The sequence below is a fragment of the Mandrillus leucophaeus genome, unplaced genomic scaffold (genome assembly GCF_000951045.1).
Source record: "Mandrillus leucophaeus isolate KB7577 unplaced genomic scaffold, Mleu.le_1.0 Scaffold347, whole genome shotgun sequence".
Lineage (NCBI taxonomy): Eukaryota > Metazoa > Chordata > Mammalia > Primates > Cercopithecidae > Mandrillus > Mandrillus leucophaeus.
The window spans coordinates 1,133,689-1,156,135 of NW_012103665.1; the positions used below are offsets into that span (position 1 = coordinate 1,133,689).

Consider the following 22,447-nt stretch of genomic DNA (forward strand, 5'->3'; position numbering starts at 1 on the left):
AGTTAGCTTCCAGTTAAGTCCAGCAATGAGCTACTGTGAAGACAGCTCTATTTATCTTGCTCATTGGAAAGTTAATTGGTACACGCTTAATACAATACTTTCATTTTTAATTATTCTTCTTATTACTTTTAGAGTCAGGGTCTCATTCTGTTGCCCAGGCTGGAGTGCAGTGGCACAATCCTAGCTCACCGCAGCCTCGAACTCCTGGGCTCAAGCAATCTTCCTACTTCAGCCTCCCAAGTAGCCAGGACTACAGGTGTGTGCCACCATGCCCAGCTAATTAAAATAAATTTTGTGGAGATGTGGTCTAGCTATGTTTCCCAGGCTGGTCTTGAACTCCTGGTTTCAAGTGATCCTCCTGTCTTGGCCTCCGAAAGTGTTGAGATTACACGTGTGAACCACCTTACGCCCAGCTGAAAATACTTTTACGATACACATAAAACCTCAAAGATGCTCTTATCTGATGACTCAGTGGTTTAATGTATAGAACTGTATGTTACAGAAATGAGTTAGAAATATTAAAGATGTTGAGAAACTTTTAAATTAGGAACAATACAAATGGAACATAAATGACCAACAATAATAAGCTAGATAACCTTTGATACTTCTATTTTATATAATATTACGTTATTAAGAGTATTTATCAAGAGTGTTTAATAGCCTGCAACATTGTTTACAGTACATTGAGCTAAAAAGTAATATATAAAATAGTACATTTATGAGTTAACATGTACTCAAAAAATCTAAATGTGTAGCAACCAGACTAAAAGGAATTACACAAAAATGAAACAGAAGTTGATTTTGGATAGTGTCGGGGGCCATGAATGACTCTCCCACTTCTATTTTTGGTTTTTCAAATTTTCTAGGAGCTTTAAAGCTTCTCAAAATAATGTTTTTTTTTCTTATTATAAAGATACATGGGCAGGTAAAACTTAAAAATGATCGTTAAACTAACTTAATAAAGAATCCCATGGCCTCTTTCACTGATGGGCACAGCAGCTCATCTTAGAATTAGACTGAGAGGCAGGTAAGCTCTTGGGATGTGCTTTCTGAACCACAGTTCTAGTTCTCTGCAAGAGGAAGATGGAAAATCATTGCAATGTACAAAGTCGTATCCTACAGGCTTTATTCCCAGAGCTGTGCTTCAAAGGAGCTCGCCAGTAGAGAGTATATGTTCACTGTGAGTAGAACTTTTTTTTAGGAGAGGTAAACTTAATGATAAATAATGCAAGTCTTTGTGTCATACCAGGATATTAGCCTGTTTGTGAAGCCATAGAAGTATGCTTTTGAAGTTCTGTTTATTACACTTAAATAAAGAAAAATGTTGGAGTTTCATTTACCCTATAGATAAATATCAGATTCTGAAAGATAGTATCACCTGTCAATTCCAGATATTATCAGGGTTCAAAAGTTTCCCTACTCTCAATAACATCTCCATCTCCTACTTGGACACACTTCCGTTTGGCCATTTTTGTTTTTCGTCTTTTGCCATGAAGGACTACGGCAGACGAATGTTCAGGCTGAAAAGGTCAGCTTCTTACCAGTGCTCAGTAAAAAAAAAAAAAAAAAATGCTGCAGCAAATGAATTATTTAAGAGGCAGCTGTTGCTCCTGTTGTCAGTTTGATAGTTCAAGCCTTGAGACGAACTTTGCGTCATGCTGCTGGTGTAAATGTGTGGAAATACTCTTGAATTAATGTATCAGTTTTCCACTAGGGCTAAAGGAAAATAACAAGGCTTCCTTATACTGAAAGACAGTGAGGATGATACACTATTGGTGTGGCATACATTATACTTGATTGAGTAATAATATTCTCCTTAATACTTCCTGCAAAAACTACAATATCTGTATTTTAAAATATTGTAAAATTATAATTTTGTAAATTATAAATAACATATTCATTTAAAATGTAGCAATTTTTTCAAGTTACATTGAGGCACCATCCTTCTGTCAGTTCTGGCTCTAGATTTCTGATTAGTCATAGCCATGCAAGCTTTCTGTGACTACCTTGCCTCTTGTCTTCCTCCTGTCTCTGAATTAGCATAACACCTGCAAGTTCTCCCAGGACTGAAAAAACAATGAGTATCATTCTATTTCTCTTAGATAGGTAAAGGAGGAGAACTGTCACAAAATTTCCATTTTATTGGTTTTTCTTCTATACTGGTTATCCTTGTATACTAAAGAGATCTGTTACTCCATAAGCCATTTGATCATTCGTCAATTCAACAAATATTTATTGAGCATCTAGTATATCAAAACACTGTATTTGGTGGGGTTATAGGTTTAGCAAAATAAAAAAGATACATGGCCCTCTTCCTCATGGAGTTGGAGGTGGGGTATCTGACACTGATGAAACAAAAAACATAATTGCAATTATTGCAAATTGAGGTAGGTCATATGAAGGAAATGTCAAGAGGATAATGTGCTAAAATTAGTTATGTTCCAATTGTTCCTGCTGTTAGGTTGTTATTGCTGGCTTCTTGTACTTCTCCCCTCTTCAGTTTTCCCTCCTCTTTGAATGATGAGAGTGGACACCCGAGCTGCTTACCATTCCGCTGAAAGAGTGCCTCAGGAGAATTGCATGGCCATATAACAGGGTCCTGTGGCCACCTCCTTGTGCTGCCTGTGGGAATGAGGAAGAATCAGGTCAGCACAGGGCAGTTGTGGCTTCTCTGGAAGCCAAGCAGCACAACAATTCTGGGAGACAGACTACCAGGAAAAGACCCATTGCAAAGCTCCTAAGGAATTCATTCCAGAAGCAAGTGGCCGGTCTATGGGCAGAAAGAGACGTGTGACCACAGCCATGCAACATCCTTGGGAGAGGGTGTGTGGGGACAAATCTATTCCCAGAAATGGCCTCTGCCCAGGATCAGCAGAAACCCAGAGCTGTTCTACCAGAGAAGCATGTAAATGACACAGGTACTGCTTACCTTCCTTTGTAACTTCTCAGAAGCGTTCAGAGTGAGAGAGAGAAACAAATGTGATGTAGCCATAGCCTAACAACACAAAGGCAGCGTGGCAGGCAGGCACATGGTCACATTCTGTGCCATGCAGTCTTTTCCCTTCAAGGCACTTAGGCCTTCTGCCCACTCCCTTAAATGGGTCCTTCTTACACAGATCTCACCAACGCGAGATGGCTCTGAAATCCAGGACTTTAAAAGGGTAATCAGTTATGCAGAAATAGATGCTTCAGTTGAGAGACCATCTAGGTATCTTCTCTGCCTCACCAGGCAGCTCCACTTTGGCTATTTGCTCAGTGGCTGCCCAAACAGTGGGAGAGGGAGGCATGAGAGGGAGAGATGGCCCGACATAAAGCCAATGGTGTCTGTTTCTTATTCTTTCCCTGAATCTGATTCACACGTCACCATGCTGAACTGAACAGTACATGATAGGAGACAAAACTGTAATTTATTATAGTTAGAGGTGAGTAGGTTGCATGGAAAATGGAAATCTACAGAAAATTCTAGGATTTTTTGGCATCAACATTTCCAACTTCTCACCTAAGTATCATCACGCTAACCAACAATAAAGTTTTTGATCACACGCCCCTTCTAGGAGAAAATATTTGAGCATAGGCCCTCCCCTCCCCAAACAGGCACAGAAAGAGAATCCAAAGCTTGAGATAAAAATTAATTATGAAGATAATTCTAGCATTTTTCTTCAAGGACATCTCTTATGCAGTCCATTTTATTCAGAGCTACAGACTGGCAGCCCAAGGACTGGTTTGAGGCTCTGCCCCTCTCCCAGGTCCACCTGCAACCACACCAGTGAGCAACATGGAGGAAGGGGAATCAGGTAGTGTGGAGGACAAGGCCCGGAGTAATTTTATTTCAACTCTATTTGGATTAACAGAATCACTCTGTCAAAGAGATGGTTTTTCATGTCACATAATGAACCTAAAGAAGAGAAAAAAGATAAACGTGGTATCATGTTCCAAAAAAGCCGGTAACTAAATATAAATGCGGCTGCGCTTTTTCCCACAGCTACAGAGATTACTTAAGTGTTCTCCAGGTTTTAATACTGCGTGGAATTATAATGCTCTTCACAACATTTTAAAATTTCTTGAAATCATTTGCACTAACTTTAGTTTCTCTATTTACAAATGTGTCAACAGCTTATGTTAAAATTAGACATACCAAATAATTTTCACATCTTGTCAATCTAACAAAAATTGATCTTATCCACTTGTATTATTACAAGTTAATTGACAGCTCCTGGTGGCTTACACTATGGGTGTGTCCTCCCCAAACAGTCCCACATCTCCAACAGATCCACCGACCAGCTTATACTTCCTACCTTCCTCCAACTCGTCTTTGTCCCTACCAACTCTGTAATCATAAGAAGAATTAAGAGTCACTGATCCCCAAAAGCTGGGTGGGGCGAGGGGGTCATGTTTTGAGAACCATTGCTTTCAGGGAACAAGCAAGCCTCAAGTGCTAGAACGGCAGAAGTGGTTTTCCTACAGAGCTTTTGATAATGATCATCATGGTGATTACTACCATTGGGCACACACTACTGAGGCTTACAGAGATTGAGTAACTTGCTCAAAGTCATACAGGTTCCAAGTTCACAGTCAGGATTTAACAAAGGTGAGGGCACTTAACTATGTGCTATATCGTCTCCTTTTCTGAAGTTTGATGATGGGGGATAAGATTTGTGTATAAAAATCATGCTACAAATGGAAATAACTATTAAAATAGGTGAAGGCAAAGAATATTGAAATAGACTAGGAGGATAAAGAGGTATCATGTAACGACCTTATTGTAAAAGTAGACCACAAGATTCTAGTAGGACTGTTGACACACCTCCATAGTAAGAGAAAGGAGCACATGTGGGCAAAGGCCCAGACGCGGAAAGAATAAAGCACATATGGGGACTCGCAGACCACTTGCTGGTTTGTGGTGGGATGGATGAACAGGAGTGACAGGACGTGACACAGGATGTAGGTGAGGGGTGGCCAGATTACGGAGGGCTCAGACTGACTGGCTCAATGGATGAACTTTGTTCCACAGCTAACAGGATACCGGAGTAGATTTTTGAAAGGACAATGTCACAATCAAAGTTGTACCGCAGAAAGGAAACCCTGACTGCAAAATGGTGGAAGAAATAGAAGGATCAAGCCACAGAGGTAGAAAAAAAAAATCATTGTCTCATTCCGTTTCCATGACAGTATTACGAGAGGTGAGTAGACCAGAAATCTTGGTGTCATCCTTACCTCCTTTCTTCTTCTCATATCCCCCAGTTAGTTCAAAACATCTTTTGGTGACACCTCCAAAATATACTCTATCCCACTACTCAGCACCTTGTGCCTGCCAGTCTAGTCCATTCTATTGCCACCAGGTCTCATCAGGGTTGTGCTAATGACTGACCTTCCAACTGTGCTCCCTGCTCTGCCCTTCCTCCTTTCAGACTGAGCTAACATGGCAGCCAGAGACATCCTTTAAAAACTGTTAACTACGTCACGTTACTTTCTTGCTCAAAAACCCCCAGGGGCTTCCTACCATACTTAAAATACAAGTACAAAGTCCTCACCGTGGTCTCTAAGGCCGTGCATCAGGCAATTTTTTTTTGTAAAAGGGCAGATAGCAAATATTTTAGGCTTTGTGGGCCAAATATGATACTGTCCTTTTTTTTTTTTTTTTTTTTTGAGACAGAGTTGTGTCATTCTGTTGCCCAGGCTGGTGTGCAGTGGTGCAATCTCGGCTCACTGCAACCTCTGCTTCCCAGGTTCAAGCAATTCTCCTGCCTCAGCCTCCCTCCTGAGTAGCTGAGATTACAGGTGTGCACCACCACACCCAGCTAATTTTTGTATTTTGTTAGAGATGGGGTTTTCCTATGTTGGCCAGGCTGTCTCGAACTCCTGACCTCAGGTGATCCACCCTCCTCGACCTCCCAAAGTGCTGGGATTACAGGAGTGAGCCACCATGCCTAGCCTTATTTTATTTTTTAAAGAATTTGCCCTTTAAAAAACTTTTAAAAAACATTTTTCTAAAAATTTAAAAACCTCCTTTACCTAAAGGGTTGTACCTAAACAGGCCATAGTCTGGATTTGGCCTGTTGGCTGTAGTTTGCAAATCACTGCCCTGTACAACCTGGTTCCCTCCTACCTCTCTAACTTCACCTACCAGCAGCATGCTCTCCATCACATCCTCTGCGCCAATCATACTGGTTTTCCTCTGTTTTTCAGAAAGCATGCTCCCACCACAAAGCCTCTGCACATGTGTGTTTCCCTCTGCCTGAAATTCTCTTCCAATATTCTCATGGTTAATTTCCACCCTTCATTCAGTTCTGTGCTCAGTCATCTCATGAGAGAAGTCTCCTCTGGTCAACCCTTCTGAAAGAACAATCACCCTTACTCTCTCACATTTTCTGCTTTATTTTCTCATGTGGTATTTATTATTTTTAATATGAATTTATTCTCTCTCCCCCTAGAATATAAGCTCCATGAGTATGTTGTATCCTCTGCCGTGCCCACGTCAGTGCCCGGCACATAGGAGGCATGCATTAAATATTTCCTGAATGAGTAAGTAATTAGGGGAGGTGGTGCTTTTGGTTTCATTTTACAGATGGGGAAAAAAGAGGCATAGAGAATTTAAGAAATAGTCCCGTGATGAGCTTGTAAGCAACATGTTTGGATTTGAACTTGGGTCTAACTACAAATTCTACTAACTCTTTTCATTGTTTGATACTAATTCTGGAATAACAGTCCAGGAAAGGTGTGATATGCTACATAGAAGATTGTGTGAGTCTGTTCACGAAGGATGTCCAGACCTCAAGACTGGGAGGCTTTAACAGGATGGCAGTCCTGTCCCTGCCACAAGTGACCTTGGTTATTGTCATTGGCAGAAGGACATCTCACAGGATGGAGGTGGATTAGGGAAATGCTGGTAAAAGGCCCTGATGCCATGTCCAGACGAAAAATGTTCCACTAGCTCATTAACTCAATCCTCTTGCCTATAACTGCAGAATTAATTTCCGTTACTGACATTTCTTCTAGTAGTTGCCAGAGGATACTGCTTCCCAGTCAGATAAACCAGATACGGCAACTAAGGAGGGGAGGGGACTATGCTTCTATTCAGCCACACACAAATGTTTCAATATTGTTAGAGATCCAAACCAACTTCCTTTAACATCTTGAACCCTAAATTCCACTTTGGGAGTCCTAGGCAATAAGAAATATTCCAAGGCCCCAGGAAGGCTCCTCGCTGAGCTTGTTTGGAAGGTCATATTCCTAGGAGGTCTTATACGGGATGAAGTCATTTTCCAAACATGGATGTGTGCACTTTAATTTTCTCTTCCTTTCACACCTCACTTCAGTTCCCCTCTTTTAGGCTAGAGAAGAAAGAAGTCTTTCTGGAAGGTCACAGAACAATATTTCCTGAACAGGATGAAGCTCTTTTACATTGCCTGGGAGGTTTGCATTTCCTTTGATACAAGTGACAACTAAACAGTAATGATGTCCTATAAAGTAGAAAACAATAATACTTAACAGTAGAAATAAACAAAAGCAAGTCACCTAGTATATTCGGTTAGAAAGCATAATGAAAGATTCTACTCATGGTTTCCACAAAATATTAAATTTTTAGAAATCTGCTTAGGTGAATGCAACCTTTAAAATCAAACTACAAAACCTTATTGTATAAAGTAAGATTTGATTTGATGAACTGGAGAGGTGTACTTTGTTACAGGATGAGAACATTAATATTTGTAACTGCTTATTCCCCTGAATTTAACTTACAGATTTAATATGGTTTTAATTACAATTCCAATAGGATATCTTGCAGTTTCACAAACTGCTACAAAACTAATCTGGTAATATAAACAGTAAGGATTTTTTATTCTGAAAAGAACCAAGGTTTAGGAAATGTTATGAAGCCAAGTTCATTAATTCACTCTGATACTCTGATTCAAAGAGAGAAACGTGGCACAATACAGACAGCCCGTAAATAGGTCTGACTATATGAAAGTGTAGCGTATGACAAGGCAGATTTCAGTACAACAGGAGAAAGGCAGGGTTATCAAGCACAAGCCTCTGTGAGATGTGGATGGCAAATCAGAAAAGCTTTCAGTAAGATCCACAGGAAACAAAAAGATAAGTTATGGATGGATAACATAATTAAATATTTCATTTTAAAATTAAATTCTAAAACTAGCATGCAACAGAAGACTCCACATTCTTTACAGACCTAATACTTATCCATGCTTTGATGCATCAGATATACTCACAAAGGAAATAAAAGACAGATATGATTGTACCAAAATTACTGAAATTACTGAAATTCAGAACAATGGAAACACCAACATTTAATAGACTACAGAAAGACTTTGTAACAAAAGGGTTACTATCTCAGTGAAATGTAGGGAAAAAAAACTAAGCCTCATAGAAGTCGGCAAGGAATATGAATAAATGACACATATTAGAAGAAAATTCAAACATATGGAAGAGATTCTATCTTTTCTAGTAATGAAAGGAATGATACTTAAAGCAACTTTGATATATCATTTTACATTTGCAAAATTTGCATCAGTGGGAAAAAAACCTAATGCTGTCAGAATTGCAATTTAGTCGATGCGATTCCAGGAAAGGCGGTAAGGAGTACAACCCTTCTACAAAGCAATATGGAAATACATGAAAAGGGCCATAAAGAAGTCCATAACCTTTTCTCTAGTAGTTCTACTTCTGGGAGCAATTCAAGACAAGCAAAGACAAGTGTGCACCCAGCTGTGATAAGAGCATTATAATAGGTGCAACAAAACAAAAAACCTGGAAAGAACCTAAATATACCAAAGAAAAGTATTATCTAGTAAATTATGAGGCTTCTTCAGGATGTTCTATGCTTTATTAAAGGCAATTATAGAGGTTATGTGGAAACACAGAAGAACGTTTTTGATATGCCACCACGAGAAAAGCAGAAAATAAAATGCCTTCAAATATTACACATAGGCAAGAATAAGGAAACCTATGAAAATGAAATAGCCATTTGGCTAGTTGCAGAACCACCGAATTTTTCCTCTTCTAAATTTTCTTTAACACTATTACTATATCATCATTTTGGGCAAAAGTAGAGAGCGTGTGGGTGGCAGTGCAACATGGTACATGTGCTTAATGAAACACGGCATTTTTAAAGTATTTTGTCTATTCCCTATACCTTCAGTTGCTTGTGGGTGCGACTGCTTTGCCAGGATCTTCAGGAAACGACTTTACCTACCTGAAAGGCAGATGGGGACACATAACTAGCATCACTGCTTTTAAGACACTAACTCCACAGTCTTTCTTTACCCTTGCTGTTACATGGAAACGCTAGAGAGGCGGTCTTTATTGAAGATATCTGAGCCTCTCCCCATAGCTCCCTCAGGCTCAGCTCTAGACTCCATGGTAAACATCTCCTGCTGCACGGATGCATTGCAGTTTGGGTCCCAAAGCCATTGGCTCCTCTAACTGCCCCTTGTGGACTCTTCACTTTAGACCCCATTCTTATTTCTGGGGACTTGGTGCATTCCCTGTTTCTCAAGGCTGCCTCACTCAGCTGTGAGATTCTAGGTCTACCCTGTCCTACCACTACAGGCTAGTGGATCACTCCCTTCTCGTCAAACACAAAAGATCCTACTCAAGCAAACTGTTCTTCCAGGAGGGGTGGACAGAGAGTGTGTCCGGAATTGGTTCCTTCTGGTGGGTTCTTGCTCTCGCTGACTGCAAGAATGAAGCTGCGGACTTCGCGGTGAGTATTAAAGCTCTTAAGGGTGGGTGTCCGGAGTTCACTCCTTCCGGTGGGTTCGTGGTCTTGCTCACTTCAGGAATGAAGCCCCAGACCCTCCTGGTGAGCATTGCAGCTCATAAAGGTAGTGCAGATTCAAAGTCAGCAGCGGCAAGAGGTATTGTGAAAAACTAAAGTTTTAACAAAGCTTCCACTGCATGGAACGCCACCCCAGTGGGTGGCTGCTGCTGGCTCCTGCCGCTGGCTCGGGGGGTCAGCTTTTACTCCCTTATTTGTCCCTGCCCACATCCTGCTGATTGGTCCATTTTACTGCATGCTGATTGGTGCATTCACAGAGTGCTGATTGGTGCGTTTACAATCCTTTAGCTAGATACAGAGCACTGATTGGTGCATTTACAATCCTTTAGCTAGACACAAAAGTTCTCCAAGTCCGCACTGGACCCAGAAGCCCACCTGGTTTCACCTCTCAATAGGGCTAGACAACACCTCTCCAGCTCAAATGACACCGAAGGAACTGATGGGGCATTTTCCAAACAGGACTTGAATTGTAAACATCTGGTAACAGGGACTTTTTTTTCTTCTTTGATGATATTAATAGTTAATAAAGGATTTTGTGGTAGTAGACTAGGAATTAGACAGTATAACCCAGGGGTGGGAGTGGCATGTGCACAGATGAGTATGGCTTATGATGAGGAGTCACAGCCAGAGAATGAGACAACAGGAGCTCGCTAAGTACACGTAGGCATCTTAACTCCCTGAAACTGGTGTGAAACCCCGAAGAGCCCAGTGTGGGACACTTGTTTCTTCGCCACCTTTTTTGGATGAGATACTTCAATCCTCAACTGGCTAACTGCCAAACCCTCCTTCTCCTGACCCGAACAAAGATTCTACCTACCTCCTGTGGCTCTCAACCTTGGAGTATAAAACACTAGACAGTGTAAGGTGTCATTCTTTTGACACCTTGATTTTCAACTCATAATGGTATGATTCATATGAATCTAAAGCCGACAGTCAGAGGTGCCTGAGCCACTGACTTCAGGACACTCTGTGAAGAGGTTTTCCCCGTACTAAGAAATCTTCCAAGTGGGCCTGGACCAACTCAGCCAGAGCAGAACAGGTCCTTCACATAAACATGCTCGAAAGGCGGCAACATCCCTGGCATCTTTCATGAGCATCTTGAGAGATCAGTGAAAACTGAAACTGTGAGACAGAATTGGTTTTTATTTTTTTGAGATGGAGTCTTGCTCTGTTGCCCAGGCTGGAGTGCAGTGGCACAATCCCGGCTCACTGCAGCCTCTGTCCCCTGGGTTCCAGTGATTCTCCTGCTTCAGCCTCCTGGGTAGCTAGGAATACAGGCTCACGCCACCACACCCGGTTAATTTTTTTTTTTTTTTAATTTTAGTAGAGATGGGGTTTTGCCATATTGGCCGGGCTGGTCTCGAACTCATGACCTCATGTGATCTGCCCACCCCGGCCTCCCAAAGTGCTGGGATTACAGTCATGAGCTACTGCACCTGGCCGTGAAATAGCATCTTAATGACAGAAAACAGGTGGAAGGCACAGAATCTGATAGCACTACTGCCCCCAAATTCAGTGATCATGGTAGTCTTACTTGGTCAGCTAGCAGTTGCCTTACTAAAAAGACAGGACCAAATGTCAAAGGCTGCAATGCACAATAGGACAGCCCTCACCCCAGAAAAGAAAGTCGGCTGCATCTGGTGGCAGAAGGACCTATGGCAGTCACTCTGTCTGCTGCTGTGCTCTTGTAGAGTGACCTTGACTCCAGGGAGCCCCACCTTCGACACCCACAGTACTGCCTTCTTCCTATCTCCTCATATCACAGGACAAAAGAGAAGAATACTTGAAAAGCAGTGCACAGACAGGCACTCCTTTGATTTATTAAATACATAAACTTTGTCACTAAGCAAGGAAAACAGAGGCAATATCAAACAATCCATCCCCCCTGCCCACCACTGCATGTCAAATTTACCATTCCCATGGTTTATAATTTACTGAATCTGGCTAACCCTCTCTCTTGGAAGTGCCTAGAATTATTCTTCCTGGATGAGAAGGTTGTGCAGTCTCCTTTTTGTTCATGTCATTAGTTTCACAGCCACATGGAAGGATTTCAGAACAAAAGGATGAAAGGCCAGAGCCCAATTTGAGAAGCTGTAAATGCTCAGTCACAGGCATCATTTGGAGCAAGAACCTGTACCCCAGTAGTCTCTTCCAGGAAAACACCTACTTAGATTCTGCTTCGCACAAGTTTGGCACATGGAATAGGTATAATCTGCGAGATGGCTCAGATGGGTTGGAGACTGCAAAGGAGGTGCTATGGTGACCTAGAGCTGATTCTTTCCTGTGGGCACCGAAAGCTGTAGGAAGATCCCCTGGGTGGTGCAGACTTAAACTCCAAATGTGCAACTGAAGACAACTGGGGAACCTCCTGTCTTCCAAGACTTTAAAACTAAGAGCCTTTGCCCTATGAGAATTGATGTAGATTTCTGCTACCATTTTCCTGCCCTTTTGTGCCAATCCACAATGGTTGAAGAGCAAATTAAATGACTTTCCCACTAGTCTGGATACTTTTCAAACACTGCTTCTCAAACAGACGGATGAGCATTTTCCATTGAGGGGGAAAAGGTGGTCACTGGGATGCCTCCAAATTGGGCAGGGTCATCCTGGATACATCTGTGCTTTTCTTTGAACACAGATGTCATGGAGCGAACAGAGAGCCAAAATGGCAGCCCTAACACATGTTTCTTATTATGGTGTCTTTTAAAAGAGCAAATCGCCAGATATTTGTCAGGGTATTAATGACATTTAGATTGATGACAAGTATGCTTTGGAAAGAGGTGAGGCTATTATTTTTTTTCTCCGAATTATTCCCACCTTCTCCTGTAGCTAATAGATTAAGAATCTGATGTTGCCAAGTTCATTCTTTGCATAAAAGGAATCTGTCAGCCAAATTTGTTTTCCAGTCACTGCTCTGGTTTCTATTTGAACCACCCATACTCCTCCTCCTCATTAGGCTTCAGATGAAACGGTGGACCAGTGACCACAAAGGGTCAATACTAAGAGCTCTGCCCAATTATTTCCATTCACCAAATGTAGTATAATGAATATTTCCAACAAAGAGTCTAACATTCAAAAGGTCCGATTACCTTGACATGAAAATTTGAACACTGTTTCTAATCTACTGTTTCTCTATAAAAATCTCACTGTTCATCCTGAGGATTTATAGATAACAAAATAGGAGTAAGTTTTTTTTTATCATAAAACCCTGCTGACGACTACCGTGTGTAACACCTTTACCTACACAAGCTATAAAGCAGAAAATCAACTGGATTCTATTTTGTTATCTGATCCTCCTCTCCCTTTCCTGCACTCCTTCAACTTACATGGGTTTTTTTTTTCCCCTTGGATGTCCTGTAACAACCAACCTTTATTTTTTTAAATCTCTCTATCTTTGTTGTACTGGTCTCAACTATGATTTTGCTAGATGAAGATTGATTCATCCTGTTTTCTCTATATCCACATAATGAGCATGGGGGCAAGTTTATATTCCCAAGCAAAACCAACAGCGAACTTGCTTTATTCTCAAAGTATACAAAGCGGCCTTGGGTGAAGAGGCTGATTCTCTGGGATCCTGTGTATGTGGGCCTGGGGGCAGACAGAACAGATGCTCCTAATACTTAGTACCTGTGCATGGACCAGGTGCTGTTCTGAAGGCAGTGACATCATTCTTCTGAACCTCTCATGATTTCATTTTAGAAAAGTGGCCCTTAATCCCAGCTATAGACTGGAATAACTAGTGGAGATTTAAAAATAAATACCAAAGAAGAAAAAAATAAACAACATAAAAGCTGGGTCATTTTCATAAGATTCCAATTTGGTGGGCCCACGGTGAAGTCTGAGCTCCCAGGTAATTCAAATGCACAGTCAGGCTTGACAGTCACCCCTCTGGGACTTAGCCACACAGGACCCTTCATGTATGATGCATGCAGTCAGCAAGCACTTCTCTGTTCTCAGAATCATCCTTTTGGACCAGTGATTGACTTTCCTTTTAATATTTCTCCAGAACCCCAAAGACGCAAAGAACAAACATGATTGATTGCCTTTGCTAACTTTAAGACTAATGTTTGACTCTCTCTGCTTCTCTCTCCACTCTGCTTCTATATATACGATAGATAGAAAGACACAAATCCCTACTACAAAATCTACATGTGGTGAAGACTCTAGATAAGCTTCTCAGAAAAAGGGTTTCAGGCCCACCATGGTCAACCCCAGATCCACCTGTCTTCACCACATCAAAAGTCAGCTGGACACTTCCTTAACTGCCTCCCATGCCTTGTAGAACTCCCTCCCCACCAGTGTGGACGCTGCAGGGCCTGGAAGGAGATGCAGTTAATGGCAAAGCACAAAGCAGGCTGGGGAAAGGGACTCGCAGTACTGCTTCCCTTACTACTTGGTCACTTTCCTCTGGAATTAGTCACCTCTGATCTTATGTTCTCACTCTGGTTTCTGTGCTTTGCAGACCCCCAGCCCTTAAGGGTATGCCTCAGCATTCATTGTGCATTCTTAGTACAGCATTCTACACTTCTCTGTGTATCTGCAGGACTAGTGTGTCTCAGAGTTGTTTTGAGTTGTCTAACGCTTGGACAGTGCTTTTCGCATGGCTGCTTTCCAAAGCCCACCTTTCAGAGGCTGGCTTAGGTCCCAGCATTCTTCTCATCCACGAGCTCTTCTGTCAACTGGAAAAATAATAGTTAAATAAAAAAGCTCCTTTGCTGATCTATGCATGGAAGCTGGGACCCAGACAGAGCGAGCACCATCTGATCTATTTTCTCCCATTGTGCGGGGAGCAAATTTATCACACTGACAATGGGAGGATAACCTACCGGGGCTGACAGTAAAACCTGACTTTCCGTGAGCTGCAAGACACTGTGGCAGGCTTTGCAGCAAAGAAAGAAGGCATATTAAAAGTAGCACCTGCAGAGCTCCTGTGAGAGGAGGAGGAGCGGCCAGCTCCACAACACCAAGTATGGTTCACAAATTGGAAATAAAAAATAAAAAAACAACTCCACAAAATTAATAAAATTAATATCAGTTGTGTTGTTTGCCTCTTCCAATGAAAAAAATAATAATAATTCAATCCACTGGCAGCAAGGTTAGTGGTTACCATTAATGTAATGTGACAGCTAGGTACTGAAATGAACATTGCTGCTGATTTCTGCTTTCCACTAAGAGAGACCACTGCTGACTGGGAATGGTCTTCAGAAGCCTGAAGGAGGAAACATGTTATCTAAGATAAGAAGTTTGTGATGGCCAACAGTGAGAGGAAGTGCCAGAGAAACAGACAGATTAACTGACTGACTTGAGCCAAGGCAGGTTATATAAATCCCTGGAAATCATATCACTGTCCAGTCATCAATATACATCCTCAGCTGTTTACACAGCTTAAAGAACCAAAAGATGATTTAGAAATCCTAGAAAACTGTGCCATGAATCCAGAAGATGGAAAGGACATACAGTAGGTGTTCCCTAAGTGCCATGTTAATAATGGAGAAAGGACAGCATAGTACAATATAGCTATGGGCCACGGGAACTCTGTTACCTCAAGGTGGGGAAAAAAAAGCTCTCATGGAGCTCAGAAATAAGGCCACATACTTACAACCATCTGATATTTGACAAAGCCGACAAAAACAAGCAATGGGGAAAGGACTCCCTAGTCAATACACTGGTGCTGGGATAACTTGCTAGTCATAGCAGAAAATTGGAACTGGATCCCTTCCTTACCCTGTATATGAAAATCAACTCAAGATGCATTAAAGACTCAAACGTAAAACCCAAAACTATGAAAACTCTGGAAGACAACCTGGGCAATACCATTCTGGACACAGGAATGAGCAAAGATTTCACGAAAAAATATGCCAAAAGCAATTGGAACGAAAGTAAAAATTGATAAATGGAATGTAATAAAACTTAAGACCTTCTGCACAGCAAAATAAACTATCAACAGAGTAAACAGACAACCTACAGAATGGGAGAAAAGTTTTGCAAACTATGCTTCTAACAAAGGTCTAATATCCAGCATCTATAAGGAACTTAAGCATATTTACAAGAAAAAAAAAAAACTCCATTAGAAAGCGGGCAAAGGACAGGAACACTTTTCAAAAAAAGACATCCATGTGACCAACAAGCATGTGAACAAAATCTCAACATCACTGACCACTAGAGAAATACAAATAAAAACCACTATGAGACACCACCTCACACCAGTCAGAATGGCTACCATTATTATTAAAAGTCAAAAAACAGGTGTTGGTGAGGTTGTGGAGAAAAGGGAACGCTTATACACTGTAGGTGGGAGTGTAAATTAGTTCAACCATTGTGGAAAGCAGTGTGGTGATTCCTCAAAGAGCTAAAAAGAGAACTACCATTCGACCCAGCAATCCCATTACTGGGTATATACTCAAAAGAATATGAATTGTTCTACTGTAAAGACACATGCATGCATATGCTTACTGCAGTACAACTTACAATAGCAAAGACATGGAATCAACCTAAATGCCCATCCGTGGTAGACTGGATAAAGAAAATGTGGTACATATACACCATGGAATATGACACAGCCATAAAAAAGAATGAGAAGGTGTCCTTTGCAGGAACACAGATGGAGCTGGAAGCCATCATCCTCAGCAAACTAATGTAGGAACAGAAAACCAAATACCACGTTATCACTTATAAGCAGGAGCTAAATGATGAGAACACATGGACACAAAGAGGTGAAACAACAGATACTGGGGCCTACTTGAGGATTGAGGGTAGGAGGAAGAAGAGGATTAGAAAAAATAACTATTGGGTACTAGGCTTAGTACCTAGGTGATGAAATCTGTACAACAAATCCCTATGATACAAGTTTACCTATATAACAAACCTACACATGTACCCCCGAACCTAAAAGTTATTTCAAAAAGTTTTTATATTTAAGTAAGGCAGGAAATAAAAAGGAGGCTAGAAGTATATTGGAGTAACCATGGTGAACTTTCAATTCATGTTCCTCATAAAAATAATAAAGTCTCACTCTATTATTAAATCATGCTGTCATGAATGTGATTTAACCTCTCTGCTGGTATCATACTAATACCTCCTCCAATCTCAGGCCAATTGGCTTAGCTTGTGATGGGTCACAGTGGGGGTAACAAATATATATCCCTAGAGCCAGAGTTTGATCTTTAATATTCGCTATGAAACAGAACCAGGGATATTAAAGAGTTGTACAATGTCATGTCCTGGGGTAGAAAAATTAAGATGAGACTGGGCCACCTTGTTGCTGCAAGAAAGCAGGGGTTTGCTCAAAGATACCAGCCATGATGCTGCAAAGGTTAACATGTATTCCCTTGGACCAAGCAAGGAGGATCTCAGTATCCGAGAGAAACTGACAACTGTATTTTGGAACATGTTGGGTATTTTAAAAGAGATGTGAAGTTAAGATAATACTAAAACAGGAATTGGTGACACATTGTGTGAAATGGTCATTGTAATGTACATTTACGTTACATTACAGTGAGTTTCCAATGTAGCGTTACAGCAGTGAATTCTTAGTTCTAATTATAATAGTCCCATATTGAAGTTTATTTTTCAATCACTGGATTATAAAGACATAATTAGAAAGGTTATTTAAAAGGTAGAAGAGGCTGGGCACGGTGGCTCACGCCTGTAATCCCAGCACTCTGGGAGGCCGAGGTGGGTGGATCACGAGGTCAGGAGTTCATGACCAGCCTAGCCAACACGGTGAAATCCCGTCTCTACTAAAAATACAAAAATTAGCCAGATGTGGTGGCACATGCCTGTAATCCCAGCTAGTTGGAAGGCTGAGGCAGGAGAATCGCTTGAAGTCAAGAGTAGGAGGTTGTAGTGAGCCAAGACTGTGCCATTGCATACCAGCAGCCTGGGCAATAGAGTGAGACTCCATCTCAAAAATAATAATAAAAAAATAATAAAAGGTAGAAGAACACTGGGTAATGTGTTTGGCTCTTGCCATCAATTCTGTTAACATGGTAACCCAGGTTGTTCTTTATTGGTTCCTTTTTTTTTTTTTTTTTTTTTAAGCCAATCTGAAAAACTGCAGAAGCTCCATCTGGGAGAGAATGCTGTGCAAGGTCTCACGGGTTACAAACTGGATGGTCTGAGCCAGCACGACCCAGCTCCAGGGAGGTTTGGGAACATTAGGGACAGCATATTGTCTGACTCAGCATCCCCCTTTCTCTGAAGCCCACTGAGATTTGTAAGAAGAAACTGGATTTGGCCTGAGACTCTTTTCCTAGATCAAGTGAGTGCATTTAAAATAGATCTTGTAGGCTGGGAACGGTGGCACACGCCTGTGATCCCAGAACTTTGGGAGGCCGGGGTAGGTGGATCAGTTGAGGTCAGAAGTTCAAGACCAGCTTGGCCAACATGGTGAAACCTTGTCTCTACTAAAAATACAAAAATTAGCCGGGCGTGGTGGTGGATACACCTGTAATCCCAGGTACTCAGGAGGCTGAGGCAGGAAAATCACCTGAATACAGGAGGCAGAGGTTGCAGTGAGCAGAGATTGCACCACTGCACACCAGCCTGGGTGACAGAGTAAGATGCCATCTCAGGAGGAGAAAAAAAAAAAAAAGCAGGTCTTACAGATAGGAGTCTTTTGGTTTAGAGGGATACACACATATGTTAATACCAGGATCATTTGGGAGTGGGCATGCCTCTATTTCATGCTAGAACCTGAGGATAAATTAAAGTAGACTTTACTGAATAAAACATGGAAGAAGTTGGAATACAGAAACCTTTTGATTATTTTGGCATATTTTGTAAGATACAGCAACTAGGACATTACTCTTCAGAAAAAGGGATCGAAGCAACCAATTTTTAAATATAGTTTAATACAAAAAATCATAGTAATAAAGGCTTTTTTTCCCTGTTAGAATTTTATCTTAGTAACAAGGTGTACCATGTGGGAAAAAGAAGTGAAGTCCAAAATAGACACCCTAGAAATTCCTTTTATACAGGGATATATGTTTGGAAAGACAAGTGTAAATGTGAGGAAGTGCGAAGTGATACCTATTATGCACACACACACAAAATACTAAGTTTTGTTAATAGCATTAAAATGAAGTTAATATATTTAGTAAAAAGTGCACATTGATGAATTTGTATAGACAGACAAATGGGGAAAGAGACTGGCAGAACTGAAGAATGTTTTACATTCCTGCAAGCAAAACACCTAAGGTGAAACACTAAACCAGTTTGAATTGGATCTGTTTGGACCAGGGGTTCAGTCCAGTGAACTTACCGTTCCTGGTTACCCTGGGAACAGCTCATTTTAATAAAATCTCACAAGAAATTGCAAATGCAATAAATAGTGTTAGCAGAGGCCTAGGGAGCCCCACTTGGGGAAAGACATAGTAGGAAGTTCAGAAGGGATTTGTGCCATAGGAAAGACTGAAGTTATGAGAAGAGGAATTGGAGTTCCGTATACAACAGATTGAGACTCTATTATTGAGAGTTTGGGAAAGCTGCAGACAAACCTACGGTTTCTCCCACTGACTTTCAGTGAAATCTGCGTAGCTGATAAAGCATGGATTTGCGTATCCCTATTGCTTCACCTGCCCTGCACCGTCCAACTGGTTGCCTGGGAACAGCAGTTGCTCATTCTCCTGGTGACTTGGGTCAGCTGCCTGAGGTCAGATAATTAATTGTGGCTTCTATGGCTTAGACAGTATCACTGTGGAGGTGAGGTTGTACAGAATCGGCTCCATAGCTCTATTTCATCAACTAACGATGCCTCAGTAATTACAACTCAGTTATTTGTACCCACCAAAAACATAAATTCTGGAGATTTTCACTGATTTGGTCTTTATAAATTACATGAATGTGTTAAATTATCACATGTATTCTGAAACTAGGTCCATTATGTATCAATTAAAAAATGGTTTAAAATAACTGGAGATGTGTATACCCTAGCAGTAATTCTCAAAATTCCTAAAACCAAGTCATAACTTTAGAAACTAAACTATGAAGATATAAAGAAAAAAAAAAAGTAATGCATTCAACTTACCTTTCAAATAGCTCATCAAAGACATGAAAATGAATATTTTAAGGAATGGTTCCACCATGAATAACTGCCACCTCTGGCCCCACGCAGAGAGCAGGACTCAGGGGAGTCAGCAGAGAGAAGGGCCTTTAAAAGCAAGCGCGCAAAGGCTGTTCCTTAGAAGAAACCTGTGTGGTGCGGGCCTCATTTACACTGGGTCAGCTCTCGGTTCATTCTTTCGGAACATCCCACTTCTCCTGCCTACTATCCTCCACCTTTCAAGGCAGATGAACAGCAGAGAAACGGGGTGTGGCGCACCAAGCCTCCAGCTGCACATCCTTAATAGGATGGCACCAGGTGATTCTTACCAGTGCTGGTGCCAATGCGTGTTTCTCTCTCGAGAACAAAAGCAAAAGGAGGGGTAACTGGTGCCTAAAAACTCTAAAATCAAGTGCCTTTCCTCTTTCATCACAGAGGCAGTTATCCACAAAGAAAGAGGTGAATAATTGCAACCAACAAGGGAACTGACTATCCAGGTTTCACTAAGAGCTTTTTTTTAAGGCTTTTTTTTTTTTTTTTTTTTTTAACCAAAACACCTATCTGGTATTTGGGCAAAACTACTTAGTACATGGAATGCATGAGCTGTAGGCAAGAACAGGCCTTACAAGTGAACACGTTCAAGAACCAGTACGATTCCAACCACAGGAATGAAACTGATCATCAATACAGGAAGGGTACTAGAAAACAGTTTTTCCCGTTTTCCTGATGACTTAGGAATCCTTCATCATGGGTAGACATTGATCCTGGGATAGATGTTTAGGAGCCACTCATTTAGTTCAGAGTCCATGTTTTGCAGGTGGGACAGCAAGGACCAGACAGTGGGAATACCAAGGCCAGAATGTCCACCCCACCTGCCTAGTCCAGCACTTTTCCTCCCTCACACCAGAGCAACATCATGGAACTCAGAAACACAGCTCAGCACTTTCCCCTCTCCCACCTCACTACAAGCCCAAGTATGTGCAGTACCCACAGGAGGAAACTCAAGGTGGAAGCACAAGCACTTTGCCTTCAGCTTTCCTCTTACTTTGTGGGGAACCATTTCAACCCTCTGCAGAGCGGAAGCAATTTTTACACCATGCTTCGCCTAAATACATTTGATCTTATCCCACTTTCTTTCCACCGATTCCACGTCATTATTTTAGCTCCTTCCATTCTAACACCAGATAGTGGCCATCATAGGACTGGAGTGTTTTTACTCAAGTAAGGATGAAAATGCCAGCTGAGATCAGGGTTTCTCTAGCACCAAGTTAACTTTTCTTTAACAGAATATCCAGATTGGTGCTCTTATTAAACTTTTATGAAATGGAAATAAATTGGAGTTTGCTCTAGTTCATTCAATTCTCCCTACAAATACATAATTTAAACTCAGGTATCTATTAAAAAGTGAAGTACATGATCAAAGGAAAAGTCTAATAAGTAAACTGAAGAGTTTCTATTCTCCTAGGATTTAAAAAATTGCAAATGTGCTTTATTTTCAAAAGGTAAGCAGGTTTTTTAAAAGATTTCCCAAAAATTCAAATATTGTACAATTAAGAATTAAAACACATTCCCAGAAATGCAGCTGAAATTCGTTTTTACAAATTTCGTAAAACTCTACCCCTGCCCCACCATGAAACAGTTATTTCTCTAAAAACTCTCAGCAAAATCTCTTATCAAAACATCTCCCTGAATAATAAACTATTTACCTACAGACTGTGTCCTGGAGAAAGCTGAGACACCCCCAATCCATCCTCATGCCTCTAAGAAACTTTAATGAAGATATTTAATTTTTTTTGCAATTAAAATATAAAAACAACCACCACCAACAACAAATATCTTTAGTCCAGCCACAGAGAAGCAGCTCAGGCTTTCTAGATGACAGATACCATTATGACAAGGTTATTTCAACAGAGCATTTCAATGTCCACAGCAAGGATGAACAGAATTCCAGTTTGTGTAACATTAGCAAAGCTAAATGTTAACACATTTGCAAAAACACCGCCAAGATCAGACAGGCATATATTGATCTTAAACACAAGGTGCCGACTTCACAATATGCCCAATTTCACCAAAGACAGTCACAGTAAAGCTGAAGCACTATATTTAATAAATGGGGGGATTTGAGAGAGTCTGGAGCTTTAAAAATTCATTCTGTGGGTTCTTTCACTTGAAAAGGCTTCTACTCAGCATATGAAGAAATGTAAAAAGCTAGTTAACCTGAACGGTTATTCTTAATTGTTGAAGTTCACATTTAATTCTTCTGCTAGTTCACTTTGGAGATACGGCAGGAGAAAGAAAATATCAAACTAGCTTTTTCCATTTTTATCATGAATTCCAGCCTTATGGAATAGCAGAGCTGGAGTTGCATAATAGCACTGGAAGAGGTCTGAAGCGTCGAGAAGCTGAGATGAAGGCAAAGCTGCACACTTGTGTCATCTCACCAGACTGAAACCTATGATCACAGGCCGTCTAGACCACATTCAGAGCAAACAAGAGAGGCTTTAAAAAAAACTTGGAATGTTTTGAAGAAATACAAAAAATGAGTCCACAGGCAAGTCATTCTAATTGGAGAGCAGTGGGAAAACAAACTGCCTGGCGACAAATTTCTAAGTGTG

General features: G+C 41.0%; 1 protein-coding gene across 1 annotated transcript in view; it reads right to left on the minus strand.

Moving 5' to 3' along the window:
- RYR3 (ryanodine receptor 3) overlaps positions 1 to 22,447 on the minus strand; it is a 403,627-nt gene that overhangs the window by 342,193 nt on the left and 38,987 nt on the right. The window contains exon 3 of the mRNA XM_011989131.1: positions 2,548 to 2,622. Within this exon, the coding sequence (XP_011844521.1) occupies positions 2,548 to 2,622 (75 nt within the window). The remainder of the gene's footprint in view (positions 1 to 2,547; positions 2,623 to 22,447) is intronic.